Source organism: Leptomonas pyrrhocoris, assembly GCF_001293395.1.
Source record: "Leptomonas pyrrhocoris isolate H10 chromosome Unknown, whole genome shotgun sequence".
Taxonomy (NCBI): Eukaryota; Euglenozoa; class Kinetoplastea; order Trypanosomatida; family Trypanosomatidae; genus Leptomonas; species Leptomonas pyrrhocoris.
In genome coordinates this window covers 835,345-848,767 of record NW_015438359.1, presented here as the reverse complement: position 1 = coordinate 848,767, position 13,423 = coordinate 835,345, and the positions used below count along the sequence as shown (strand labels likewise).

At 57.5% G+C, this 13,423-nt stretch overlaps 5 protein-coding genes across 9 annotated transcripts in view; all 5 read right to left on the bottom strand.

Moving 5' to 3' along the window:
* Positions 1–144: 144 nt before the first annotated feature.
* ABB37_02099 (hypothetical protein) lies at positions 145–598 on the bottom strand (the record flags this gene model as incomplete). Its single annotated transcript, XM_015798907.1, has 1 exon — positions 145–598. Exon 1 carries the CDS (start codon positions 595–597, stop codon positions 145–147), a length of 453 nt encoding a protein of 150 aa, XP_015662385.1. The 5' UTR covers position 598.
* Positions 599–918: 320 nt separating this feature from the next.
* ABB37_02098 (hypothetical protein) lies at positions 919–6,840 on the bottom strand (the record flags this gene model as incomplete). Of its 2 annotated transcripts, none has more annotated exons than XM_015798905.1 (1): positions 919–6,840. In XM_015798905.1, exon 1 carries the CDS (start codon positions 4,951–4,953, stop codon positions 919–921), a length of 4,035 nt encoding a protein of 1,344 aa, XP_015662383.1. In that variant the 5' UTR covers positions 4,954–6,840. The 2 variants fall into 2 exon arrangements, with proteins under 2 accessions (XP_015662383.1, XP_015662384.1); XM_015798906.1 differs by having other exon boundaries at positions 919–6,750.
* A 534-nt stretch (positions 6,841–7,374) lies between these two features.
* Positions 7,375–8,081, bottom strand: ABB37_02097 (putative mitochondrial hypothetical protein; the record flags this gene model as incomplete). 3 transcript variants are annotated; one of them, XM_015798902.1, is made up of 1 exon in its annotated part: positions 7,375–8,081. In XM_015798902.1, the coding sequence occupies exon 1, from the start codon at positions 7,846–7,848 to the stop codon at positions 7,375–7,377; it is 474 nt and encodes a 157-aa protein (XP_015662380.1). In that variant the 5' UTR covers positions 7,849–8,081. The 3 variants fall into 3 exon arrangements, with proteins under 3 accessions (XP_015662380.1, XP_015662381.1, XP_015662382.1); XM_015798903.1 differs by having other exon boundaries at positions 7,375–8,050; XM_015798904.1 differs by having other exon boundaries at positions 7,375–7,852.
* A 350-nt stretch (positions 8,082–8,431) lies between these two features.
* Positions 8,432–10,230, bottom strand: ABB37_02096 (putative mitochondrial Cytosolic leucyl aminopeptidase; the record flags this gene model as incomplete). The annotated part of the gene is made up of 1 exon (XM_015798901.1): positions 8,432–10,230. Exon 1 carries the CDS (start codon positions 10,088–10,090, stop codon positions 8,432–8,434), a length of 1,659 nt encoding a protein of 552 aa, XP_015662379.1. The 5' UTR covers positions 10,091–10,230.
* A 594-nt stretch (positions 10,231–10,824) lies between these two features.
* The window catches only part of ABB37_02095 (hypothetical protein), a gene marked incomplete at its 3' end in the record, with an annotated part of 3,193 nt that continues 594 nt past the window's right edge, over positions 10,825–13,423 (bottom strand). Inside the window, exon 1 of one of the 2 annotated variants that reach the window (XM_015798899.1) lies at positions 10,825–13,423. This exon is cut by the window's right edge and continues 594 nt beyond it. In XM_015798899.1, coding sequence (XP_015662377.1) covers positions 10,825–12,831 — 2,007 coding nt within the window. In that variant the 5' untranslated portion in view covers positions 12,832–13,423. The other variant, XM_015798900.1, reaches the window with a different exon arrangement.

Below are 13,423 nucleotides of genomic sequence, written 5' to 3'. Positions count from 1 at the left end.
ATATATATATATATATATATATATATATATATATATATATATATATGTATTAAATTAGCCGTCGTGATCACCGCAGGCTACGATGGCGACGACAACAAAAGAAACAGAAACAGAAACGAAGACAGAGACATATAAGAAATACACTCAAAATAAAGAAAAAACGCAAAATGAGGATTGGATAGGGAAGATTTCACTTGTAAGCTGGAAGATGCGTTGGATTGGATTATACGTTGTGTTGCTGCGGTGCGAGCGTTTAATAATGAGTACGGTGAGTGCCGTGTATGGCGGAGACGATGGTCGAAACAAACACACACGTTCGACCCCGTCACCTAGATGTACGAGAGGCTCACAACAGGGCGGCGGCTTCGTGTCAAGAAGGCCAGTAGTGGATTGATCCCGAGCAAGAAAAAAAAAGAAGAAGGATGTAAATGCAGTGCGCTGAGAGTGCGCAGTATAGTTTGGTGAAACCAACGTGCTTTGATCATGTGTCCACGTGTAGGCGGCGTAAGAGAATAAAACGAAAAAAAAAGCGAAGGAAAACGTGAAGGAGGGAGCGGTGTGTCGCAGCGCATGAAAGAAAAAAAACTCGAAGTGCATGGCAGTACTTTAACACGTTCGTGTAGTGCACGATGCTCGCTGTAAGTTGCTGCAGTTGGTTCCTTCCGTTCATTCCTCGCTCGTCCCGGCAGTCTCGTGAGTGAAATCTGCGCGCACATCGGAATTACACAACGTTCTTGTGCGGGTGTGTGTGTGTGTCATCGTGGATATGCTTCTGAGTTCTTTTTTTTCTACCTGAAATGATTTCAATAGGGAATTAAGAACAGCCGATTCGCCAAAGCAACGAGGCAGAAACACAATGAAAAATGAGAAGAAAAGGGACGAAGTCCCACAGCTGCGTCTCGGCGGCATTTCGACATATCACTTCGCGGCCGCCAGCGACGCCTCCAACGTGCGAAACATGTCCTGCAACACGCCCCGCTCGCCGTCGTGCCGCAGCAACACCTCCTCCAACCGCTCTCGCATCGCCAGTAGATGCGCTGCTGGTGGCACCACCGCGGCAGTAGGTGTGTGTGCTTCATCGTCTTGCTTACCTCCTGGTGCGGCAGTGGAAGGCGTCTCCGCACCCAATACCTTTGACTCGATGCCGCTGCGAGGGTCGCCGTCGGTGGACAGACCGGCCTCGCCGTCCTCCGAGTGACTGCTGTCCTTGCTGTACTCCTCCGTGTCGTTTTCCAGTTTGAAGGAGATGTGGCGACGCTTGCGGTGCGGCTGCGGCTGTGGCTGTGGCCGCTGCAGCCGGATCTGTTCGAGTGCGGCCGCATTGGTGATGGTGTGCGACACCGTTGCCTTGTCGTGGTTGTCGTCTTCCGTCGTCTCCGTCTTCGGTTTCTTCAACGCAGACGGCAGCGGACCGTTGGGGCAGTTGAGAAACACACGGTGCAGGTCCGTCGGTGTTTGCATCGAAGTCGGTGACACAGCGTCGTTGGGCATGTCCATCTGCTCCTCCTCGTCCACTTCTGCGTCTTCATCTTCTGCAGTTCCTCCTTCGTTGTCGCTGCCGCCGCATCGCCACGCGGATGACGCGGCCCCCCTCGCATCTACGGATGCATCTCCGCAATCCTCCACATCGTCGTCTTCGCCGTCTTTCTCACGAACGGCTTCAAATGGTCCGTCCTCTTCCGCTGCAGCGCCTGCTGCCACCACCGTTGCCGTTGCCTCCGACGCCGTCGCTACGGTGGGTGAGGTCATCGAAAGCTGCTCACTCAGCTTCGAGAGAGTGCCGGCGCGAAAGATCTGCTGCAGTGCCGCCTCCCGCTCCTGCACGGAGGAGTGCAAGTCGTACCGACCCGCCTGCACCACCGCACGTCCCAGGTTCTCCTTCGCCTCGTGAATCGCGACGATGTTGCGCTCGATCGGGTGGTCAATGACGAGGCGGAAAACGCGCACCTCGCGGGTTTGGCCGACGCGGTACACACGCGAGAGGGCCTGCGCATCCCGCTGTGGGTTATAGTCCACATCCAGCAAGAAAACGGCATCGGCGGCCTGCAAGTTGAGCCCCACGCCGCCGGCGACTTTGCTGATTAAGAAGCAGCACGGTGCAGGGGCGAGCTCGTGTTCGTCGTCTTCCGCGACTGCGCCACCGCCGTGTGCTGCCGCTGCTGCAGCGGTTGCCGTGGTACGTGCACAACTCCCACCATTCGAGTTGCGACGACCCGTGCGTCGTGCGTGCGGGTGGGAGAGCGCACCTCCATTAATACTCTCCCCCTCTCCCTCGCCCTCCAACTTTGTGAAGGGGCGATTAAACCCCTCGATGTTCGCCTCGCGCTTCTCCACTGGTGTCTTGCCATCCAGGCGCACGTATGGGATGCCACGCATGCCGCACAGCGTCTCCACCACATCCAGCACCAGCGTCCAGCCGCAGAAGACGAGAAATTTGTGTCGCGTGCGCTGCAAGAAGCGCATCATGAAGTCCAAGACGAGCAACTTGCCAGACGTCTGAACGACCTGCTCGTCCACGTAGAAGAACGCCTGCGTCGTATAGGGGTGCAGCAAAATCTTTCGGTACTGGATATGCGGGTTACCGGACAGGGTACCCTCCTCGTGCTTGCGCCGCACCTCCGCCAGTTGGGCTGCCTGAAAGGGGAGAAGAGGACACAGCACCGCGTAGTCGCGGAGAGGGGGGAGGGCCGCCTTCAGAATCGTCTTCTCGCGACGAAGAATAAAGGGCATGAGAAGTCGATGCACGCGGCGGCAGAGGAGGAGGTGCAACTCGCGATCCTCCAGCGCGCTGGACCGGCTCGCCGCCATCAGCGCGCTGTCGAGCTGCTCAAACAGGGCACCCGCGGACGACGTGAAGGACTGCGGGGCGAGAAACTGCAGGAGGGAAAACAGCTCCGTCGTGTTGTTCTGCAGCGGCGTCCCGGTAAGCACCAGTCGCGATATCGAATCCAACAGACATACCTTCTTGAAGAGGCTGCTTTGGGCACTCTTGATGCGCTGCGCCTCATCGATCACGACGACGTGCCACCGCACGCGGGAGATCTGCCGCAGTGGCCCGCTCAGCGGCTTCGTCAGCATATCGTGCGGGATGACAAGAACGGGCGTGGTCATCGACGCCTGCGGCGGAGCCGTGGTGGGCGTGACCGGCGACTGCGGCGGCGGCTCCTCCAGCCCTTGGGTGTGCTCAAGAAACGCACGCATTCGCTCCTCTCGCTCACCGCGGGGGCCGTTCAGCACGTACGCGGTAAAGCGCTCCTGCGTGTCGCGCAGCGGAGCTCCGCTAGAGTTCTGCAGTGGCGACGGAGCCACCGCCGCACCCTTACCCCTCTCTCCTCCTGCAGCCGCACCCCGTCGACTAAACCGGCGGAACTCCGCATTCCAGTGCGGCAGTGTGCTGAGAGGCGCAATGATCAGCACCGGGCGGAAGCGACTCCACTCCCGATCCAGCCGGGCATCCAGCGCTGATGAGCACGTGGAAAGCTGGCACTGGTGGGCGATCATGGACGACAGACTGAGCGGCGACTGCGGCGCAGGCGACGAGGTCAGCGAGGAGCGCGCCGACGAGGTTGGCTGTGTCGAGCCACCCGCCGCAAGCGCAGCAGCCGTCATCATGGCAGAAAGATGCTTTGAAGGGCGGCCGCGGCGCCGCTTAATGGGAACCAGCGCGACGACGTTCACCGCCGGTGACGTGGTAGCGGTGGCGGAGGTGTCGCACTGTTGCACCTGCTGCTGCTCTGACGTTTCGAAAGGATTACACGATGATTGTAGTGCTTGCCGTTGCCGCGTGGGGAGTGGCGAGGACGAAAAGGCGAAGGGAGAGGAGGCGCGTGTTACTGCCGCCGTCGTATGTCCATCCCTCTCCCCTGCCTCATCCAGCTGCCACAACCACCGCTTTACCTCCTTGACGAGCTGAATCGACCGGCCACAGGCACGCGCCGCCGTCAGCGGTGCATTGGCGGAGGTGATTGAAGCAAAAGATGCCTCACCGTTTATTGGTTGGGCAGAAGAATCCGCACGTCGACTGTCACCCCGCCCATCTCCCCCCTCTTCTACCTCTTCAGCAACAGTGGCAGACGCACACCAAGACAACCACGATGGCAACGCCGGCACCGCTAGCTCCGTGCCGACAATCGCCAGTCCCAGCGCACGTTGACAGAGTTGGGTGTGCCGCGCATGCAGCACCTCCAGCGGCCGCTGCACCTCCTGCTCCAACATGTCCTTGTAGCACGACAGGTACACCACTGTCTGCGCGGTCTTGCCAAGACCCATGTCATCTGCTAAAATGCCGTTCATGTGCTCGAGCGCATTCAGCCGAAGCAGCCATCGCACGCCCTCTTGTTGATAGGGGAGCAGCTGATCCACGAACGCTTCGACTCGCTGTGTGGTGCTGGCAATGACCGCTTCCACAATGGCAGGACGGCGCAACGCAAAGGACGCCGGGGAGGAGGGCGAAGAAGACAAAAGCGGTGTTTGCGCTGCCGCTGTGCCGGACAACAACACCGTGTGATCTCCTGGGAGCTTTCGTTCGCTGCACGCCGCAGCAGAGACACCGCAGTCATCCATGCTGCGCTGGTACGCGGAGGCGAGCTGCCGCTTCAAGGCCGCGTCAATGGACGCGATTACCTGCAGCACCCTCGCCTCTTCTTCCGATTTGCTGGCGTCGAGGCTGTCCAGGTACGCCGCCTCGCCTGCCGCGACAGGATCCACCACGGCAGCAGGTCCACTGTGCGTTGAAAGACGCTTGTCTGCGTCTACTCTCCCTCCGTTCCGATTTGGTGCCGCCCCTCCGTTCACTGAGTCGTCGAGCCCGAAGAGCATCCGCATCCGCGCCTCGTGCACCTTGACGTAGGCGCGGTAGTGTACCTCGTGAACGAGTCGTTGCTGCCTCGCGTGCATTTGTACCTGCGTCTGCTGGCGGAACGCAAGTGCTGTGAGAGGCCGCCGCACCAACATGTGGGGCGTTGGCGAGGCAGCCGTTCCAGCTCCTCTCCTCAACACGAAAAATTTAGAGGGAGACGGCACGTCGCCGTGAAATGGTGAGATGAAGAACGTGGCGTTGCGCCGGGAGGACGCCTCGGGGGACGCGGTCCTGTCGCGGTGTGCGCCGCATGGTTCGTGCACCGCAGCAAGTCCTGCGCGCAGCACCCCACCACCTAACGCCGTATTATCGTCACGATCGTCATTGTTAATGACGTTGCTGTTGTTGTCGCACTCCGGCGTATTTGCTACCTCCGCTGACGATGCCTCTGCCGTGTGCGAGAGCCGTAGTACGTGCGGTGTGCTGCGGGACAACGACGCCGTATCATTCTGCCAGTCTCTCGTGCTCGCACCGTGGACACGAGAAGAAGGAGGAGGTGGTGGAGAGAGACAGGAGGAGGACACTGGCGCTGCCGTTGCTGCTGCCGCTGCGGATGTGGCGCTGCTTCGCGGGTGCGTGTGCAGGGTAGTGCAGTTCCGCATGACGCCACGCCACCGCGCACGCAGCTGCGTCGTCGTCAGGCGCGGTGGTCGCTGCGTCGTGGATGATGACGGTGTGGGAGCCGCCTGTCCACTCCTCTCGCCACCATTGCCGCTTTCTACCCAAGTTGCTACTGCTCCTCCGTTTGCACGTTGCGTTACCTGGGATGACAATGAAGAAAGGGAATTATCGGCCGCCTTGTGGAAACCGTACTTTGTGGCGAGTTGAATGGCAGGACCTGCGGTTGTGCCGGCCGCCGACCAGAAGTCAATAGCTCCCTGCACACTCGTGCGCATCGCCTCCGCCTGGCGCACGCCAAGATGTCCATTGACGTTGAAGGCGCTGTGGCCGCCGTTGCCGCGCGTAGTGCCGGAGGAGAGGACCGTCGAGGACAGCTGGGTGTTGCCGTAATTGCCACTGCTACTGCCGCTACCACCATTCGCAGGGGCGCTGAGTCGCAGAACGATGCTGTTGATGCTGCTGGTCGGAGAGCGCGACACAGAAGCAGTAGCATGGACACCACCATCTGCTGCGGGGTTCAGCCTTCTTGCGTCATCGCTGGTGCTCGCCTCCATTACACAAACGGGAGATGTCGAAGCATGGACGGAGTGGTTGACAGTCGACGAAGCCTCATCGCCGGTGGTCAGTCCGAGCACCCGTGCTTGCCGACGGGTGAGCATTGTTTTTGTTGTTGAGAGCTGTGTGTCACGCATACAAGGATGGCAAGGTTGCCTTTAGACGACTATCTCCTTTTATTATTATGTGTTTACGAACGTGGTCATGAAACACACGCGAACAATTAATTTTACCCGAGAGAGATTGCTCACTTTCGTTCCTTTAACGTCCTAAGTTATGAAATATATACTTCTTAGTTGGCTTTGGAATGTTATTTATGATTTATTTTCATCCATTCTCCTCCTAATTGCTGTGAGACCTGCCTGACTTGCTTTGAGGAAAAAACAATGGTAGGGTTTTCTTTTCTTTTTGCGAAGAGACGATGAACGTTTAAAAACGGTAACAACAATTGTAATAGTAATAATAATAATAATAATAATAATAATAATAATAATGGGTGCTGTATGTTGGAATACGACAATATGAGTTTCAACGATGCAGGAAAAGTCTCTCTCTCTCCTCGCACTCCGTATCGAGTGTGCGACAGTAACTATGTAAACTGCCGATCCTGTTTCTGCAAGTGCAGCAACACCCCCCGTCGACAAGTTAACACCGCCGAATACTCGCGAGCTCGCTGGCGGGCACTGTGTTTGTTGTTTGTGTAAGTGCTTGTTCCTGTTTAAAAAAAAAAAAGCGAGGAAGAAGGAGGAAACAATTCCAGCATAAAAGATGTCATTAAAAGAAAGAAAAAAACAAAAAGCGAAGCTGCGAGATGATTGGTTTAAAGCACCGCATCGCGTCTGACAGAGCGCAGTGCAAAAATTTTGCGTCGACGTCGTTGACTCGATTCCGCAAGTTGGTGGAGAGCAGAAACACATACGAACATGAGACACATCCATAGCCGCTGATGGTACGGTGAAAGCAGCGATCAGTCGTGTCGGTGACTACAGTTTTCCTTCATGGACTGCTGTTGCTGACGAGCAAAGCGCACTTTTATATTTTTGCTTTTTCCCTTTCTTTGTAGCTCACGCAATAAAGCCGTTCTTTACAGCGCCGTGCCTCACGTGTAATGCCGTCAGATGTTTTCTGTTTAAGTCGTTGGTAAGGATGCGCCGTTGACGCTCTTAGCAAGCAAGCACGTTTCTTTTATCTAATATTGAAACCAAAAAAAAAAGAAGTGGATAATGTGAATAGTTCGAAAGTCTGCGCATCAACAGTCTTGCTTTATATTTTCCCACAATTCCCCCCCCCCCCACGCACAACTGGGCACAGCAGCGAGCACACGGAGTCCGCGCCGCGCACTACGGCAGACTCTTCAGCAAGGCGTTCATCCTCTCCACCTCCTCACGTTGCCGGCGCACCTCCGCCTCATCCGCGACGGCGTGCAGCTTCCCGATGATCTCTCGCTTTGCGCGCATCAGCTGGTACGCCGGCAGCTCCTTCGATGTGTCGCACTCCATCAAGCTCAACACCTCGCGCGCGTTCTCCTTGATAGAGTGCTCCTTCGCCCCTATCGCCGGCGGCAGCAGAAGTCCCCGCACTAGCGTGAAGTACAGCGTGACGCCCACGATAACGCCGATGGCGGTGTTGACGGCGATGTTGTTGCGCTCCAGGAAGCGATCGAGCTGCACCTTGTAACGGTAGTACGCGTGGTGTCGACGAAGAATCGGGTCGAGGACGTACCAGAAGGTGTAGGAGGCCCACTTGAACCTGGCGCTGGTCACATGGCCGATGTCCGGCACGCGGGATCGCAGCAGCACCGACCGGGTCAACATGGCTAATAAAGGAAAGAAGAATGCGTAAAGGGAGAAAAAGGAGGGAGAGGAGAAGGCGTTGTTGCTTGTTGAGACGCGTACACTGTTTTAGTATCGTTTCGTGTTGACTCTGGGACTGTGAGGCATCGCAAGACCGCTGATGTTCCGCTCTCCGTTGCGTTCTCAACAAATAATAGTAAAATGCTCTCCTTTGGGACACCCTGACACTCCAGCAGTTGGGTCGCACGAATACTACGGAGGGAGGAAGAGGGGCGAGGTGTGGGAGAGGTGTGGGAGAGGGCGATGCAGCATTCATGCCGTAGAGTAGAAAAACGAGAAACGCCCAGCGCATCTTTCTTTTCGCGTGTCTTCGCACAAGCTCTCTCACTTACGCTTCCGGGGCTCCGCTACCACGGTCGCCGCTGAAACACGTCCGCGACTTCTTTCGGGTAATTTGCATTGTATGTCTTGTGTTTTATTGCTGTGACGAACGCCGTTATGGAAAGAAAAAAAACATGCCTTCACGATCATCACGTCCATCTCGATGCACGCGGCCACCTTCGCATGTTCGTTCGTATTCACTTTACTACCTTCCATCTTCCTCTTATAGCTTGTTATGGCGCAGGTGGTCCACCAACAGCTGCACACCGTAGCCCGTCACACCAGCCGGCGCGTAGCCCTTCGGCTTGTCCCCCATATCCGCCACGCCGGCGATGTCCAGGTGGGCCCACTGCACCTCCGGCTCCACAAAGTTCGACAAGAACGCCGCCGCCGTGCACGACCCGCCCTGCCGACCAGGCGCCGAGTTAATCAAATCCGCAATGTTGCCCTTCATTGCGTCCTTGTGCTCGTCGCCGATGGGCATCGGCCACACCTCCTCCCCACACCGCGTGCCGCTCGCCATGAGGGTGTCCATTATGGCCGGCTGCGACGCGAAGACGCCGGCGCGACGCGAGCCGAGGCTGACGATGATGGCACCGGTTAGCGTGGCGAGATCGATAATCCGCTTTGGCGTCTTCTCGAGCGGGGCGCGGTGCTGCACGTAGGTGAGCACGTCCGCCAACACGAGCCGCCCCTCGGCGTCGGTGTTCAGCACCTCCACCGTCAGGCCCTTGAGGCTGGTGAGGATGGACGACGGGTGGTAGCTGTCGGGACCAATCGCGTTCTCCACCAACCCAACCGCCGCCACCACGTTGATCGGCAGCTTCAGCGTGGCAATCGCCTTCAGCGCCGTCAGCGCCGTCGCGGCCCCCATCATGTCGGTATGCATCGTCTCCATCGATCCGTACGGCTTCACGTTCAGGCCTCCGCAGTCGAAGGTGACGCCTTTGCCTACCAACGCCGTCGTTGCCGAGGACCGCTTGTTCCCCACGTACTCTAGCACCATCATATGCGGCTCATACCGCGACCCACGGCCGACGTTGTACAGCAGGTTCAGCCCCGCCTCCTCCAGCTGCTGCCCGCGCAACACCTTCCGCACCTTGATGCCCTCCGGCAGCATGTACTTCTTCGCCCACTCGACGTAGAACTCCGGCACGCCTTCGTCCTCGCGCAGGTTGCCCAGGTTTCGGGCGTCGTTGACGCAGTGTCCAATCACCTCGCCGGTGCGCACCGCCTGCACGTTGCTCGTCGGCACAATCAACTCCATCGGCGCAGCTTCTGCCGTGTTGGCGCCACGACGACGACGGGCAGCAGCACCTGCCGATGCCCGTCCTTTCGGCCTTCTCGCGTCCGCCTGCGCCATTAGCGTTTGCGATTTAAGGCGGTTGTACTGGTACGCAGCCGTCACCGCGAAGCACGCCGTCTTCTCAATCACATCCTGGCTCGACAGCCGCTGCGGTGGGTGATAAGGGTCCGTCATTGTCATGATGTCCTGCTTGGGCAGAGTGAGCGAGACGTAGGCGGACTGCATCGTCTTCGCCTTGCGCACCGCACTCGTCACGGCGAGGCGGTAGTCGCGGACCGTCGACGCGCTGCCGAGACCGGCAACCAGCTCGGCTGGCTTCTGGCCAGCAACTTTTGCAGGTGACGCCGCATCCTCTTCTGCTGTGGCCCAGCGCGACTTAAAATCCAGCTCCCCCGCTTTCCCGGTGAAGCCGGCGGGCACCGCAGCCCCGGCAGCCGTCGCCTCTGCTGCCGTGACGAAGTTGACGCGTATACCGGCGTTCTTGGCGTGCTTCGCCTTCTGCGCCGTCAGCTTCAGCGCGGGACTCACCGGCAGGGATTGCGGCAGCGGACCCCGTGCGAGCACATGACGGAGCATTTTCTAATAATGCTGTTTGCTATTGGGCGTTGCAGAGGGTGTTTGCTGGGAGGAGCGGTCAAAAATGAGAAAGTGTGCTGTTTCCTTGTGGACGCTTTACGTGTCACCGTCAAACACGGAAGAGAGGGACTTTTTCTGCTGTGTCGTGAAGTCCACGCAAGCCAGTTAAAAAAAAAGGGTTTCGATAGCCAATCGATAAAGAGAGAACAAGACAAAAAAAGTCTTTTAGATATATTAAAGACGGTGTTGATGACCGCGACGCCTGTCCAGCTGCCCTTTACATAGCAGGCAAACCGCGCATGAAAGCGATCACCTCTTCAGAAGCTGAAAACACACGTGCTACTCCGTTTTCATCGATGGTGAAAACCAAAGGAACAGAAAAAAAACAAAAGCACCGCCTTCGTAAGAACACTGTGAGCCAGTTTTAGCTCCCTTCCACCTCTTCCGCCTTCGTTGTTCTCTACAAAAAAAGTAGACGGGGTGGATCTCTTTCGCAGCGGTGTCGTTGTGTGCGTTATGGAATCCCCTTTTTTTTTTGAGGGGAAGAGCTCTTTGATATCTATACGCTCAACGTGCGTAGGAGGAACAGCAAGAAGAAAAAAAAAGAGGGGCGAGATTTCGCACGGCACAGGAGCATTGGGTTTAAAACAGCTCGAAGAGCTGCGTCACGCCTGTATACAAAAAAAAACAAAAAAGGCGGTCTCTCGTTCGCTACGCCGCTTTTACTCTCTTTCTTAATTAAAATAGAAGCCGCGATGGAAGACGCCACCGAAGCGGTAGCCCAGCAGCTTCCCACTCCCAGTGCAGCTACCGCCCTGGCCACCAGTGCTGCCAGACAGAGTGCCATCACTGTCTTCGAATATCGGCACAAACACCCGCGCCGTCACATACACCTGCTTCGTCTCCATCTCCGTCACGCGGAGGCGCTTACCCGCCTGGTAAAGGAAGGTGTGCGACCCGCCGACGTCCCCTTCTATCGGGCTCGCCTCCGCCATATCCCTGCGGCGTGGTTGCGAGTTCCGGTTATGCGATTCATTCAGGTCCACTGCACAGGCGGGAGGGTAGACGTCGTACAGCGCCGGCTCGGTGTCGTTCAGCGTGTAGGCGATGCGGCCGTTCGCTGGCGGGTCGTCAAACATCAACTCCGCATCCCCGCAGGAGACACACATCACGGGTGGCGGCAGCAGCTGCTCCGGCTGCAGGTGGTACTGCTCAATGCGGCGGCGACTGAGCTTGCCACGCTCGGTAGCAGCGCGGGTGCAGTCGTAGATGGTCGGCACACTGCGGACTCGCTCCTCCACCTCTGCGTTGGTTGAGGTTGGCGCGCTTGTGATTGTCCATGCGTGCACGGTGGCAACGTTTTCTGGGAGCGCAATCGGCTGCCCGGTGTACACCAGCGCCCGCTGACGGCTGTAGCGCACCTTGTGCCGCGCCTCGTTCACGTAGACGAGCTCGTACACCGTCTGCGTCCCCGGTGGGTTCTTGGACTCGTCGAAGTACAACGTGGCCCCCCGCGCCCGCAGCCGCGCCGACGGCGTGGGGACTTGCGTGTCGAAGTACGAGAAGCCCGCCGGCCGCACCTGCAACACGACGCGCGTGATGGAGCTTACGTTGGCCGATGCCACCGTCGCGGAGGCCAGCATGGCGGAGTCGGCCGTGGCGCTGCCGTTCGAGCCACGAATGGCGACCGCTTTGATCACCACATTTCGCCGCTGCGACGGCAGCAGCGACGGCGGTGGTAGGCTGAGCGTGAACGGTGCGCTGTAGAGCAAATTCGGGTAGCTGCCGTCGACGCTGTAGCGCAGCTGATCGGGGGTGGTGCTCAGCTCATTCGGTGTGATGATGATGTCTGTTGACGTCGTCACTTCGCCGCCGCTGGGTAGAATCACGGGCGGCAGCGGCGGACCCGCCAACTGCAGAGCAGAAGGAGGCACCGATGCCGCGCCAACCGTCCCTGGTAAGGACAGCACCTCTGGCTCGTTGCCGTCGCCGAGGGCGGATGTGTGTGGATGGTCCGCTGCGTTCCGATCCGCGAGCCGTCGCGCGATGTCGATGTCGATGGAGTTGTCGTGGCGGTTTGCGGTGCTGGAATGCCCGTACGTGCCGGGGCCACCCGCCGCGATCCCGTCGCGCGTCACCACGTACGTGAACTGGTGTACGGCACCTACGATTTTCTTTGTCGGGTAAACCATGAAGGCCTGAATGACGTACAGCCCAGGCTCTCGAAACACCAACGGGGCGGTGTAAAGCAGAAAACACTCGTGGTAGTAGCTGTCGTTTCCAAGGAGCGTGTACGTGCTGTGATCCGTCGGCACACTGTCACGCAGGCGGTCGACCGTGAGCAGTATGTCGCAGCTCTCCATGTACGCCTGGTCACGACGTACGCGCAGATACACGACGAGGGGAGCAGCGAAGCTGACGGAGTCCGTGGGTGCAGGCAGGGCCTCGAGTCCCTCCGTTGTGTGCCGGCGAAATCCGGGATACAGCGCAGACGGCTCGGACCCACTGGCGTGACCGCGCAGTGCCACCGGGTTCGCCGCGGCCCCATTGGCGTTCCATTCCGAGTCGTTGACGGTGCTGTGCTCCTCCTCGGTGTGGCGAAGTTGACGGTGCAGCTTGCGGATCTCTCGTCGGCGCCGACGGTAGCAGACGAGGTAGACGGCAAGACAGATGACGACGACGAGGAGAACGGCGCAGATAACCCAAATGGCGATCGCCGTGCCTTTGTGCTGAACGGCCATCTGTGCGGGTGTGCGTGTGTTTGTGGGTAAGAAGGTATGTATGTCTGTGTGTGTCTCTCTCTCTGTGTGTGTGTCTTTGTATGGTGCTTTAGATGCTATTACAGTTCCGTTTCAATGTTCTAACAAGACGACCACGTTTCTATCGCTCTTCTCTTTCTTTCTTTCTTTGTTGTTGTTTTTAAGGTGATCGCCTTCGATCAAAAGCAAAACAAAAGAATAATAGACAAAAACAGAACCGGTGTATCTATATATGTTTGTACTTATATATATATCTATGCTTGATATAGTGTAAGTGACAGAATCCTCTAACAGGTAATTCTAAGAAAAAGGTATAGGTAGCTAGAAAGGAAGCGCCTCAGTAAATCCGATCGCCTAAAGCTGCCAACCCTCTTCCGTGCTTTCTTGACCACAAATCTTGCGAAAGAGAAGAATTTAGCCACAAGAATAAGAAGGATAGGAAGTCAAGAGTCGAAGTGATTGCACGGCATTTAGGGAAATACATAACTAGCGAGTACCTGGCATCAATGTCCCCATCAAGGCTACTCATTGTTTCTTCACTATCTAGTATCTGCCCCAATTCCGTTCTTCTTTA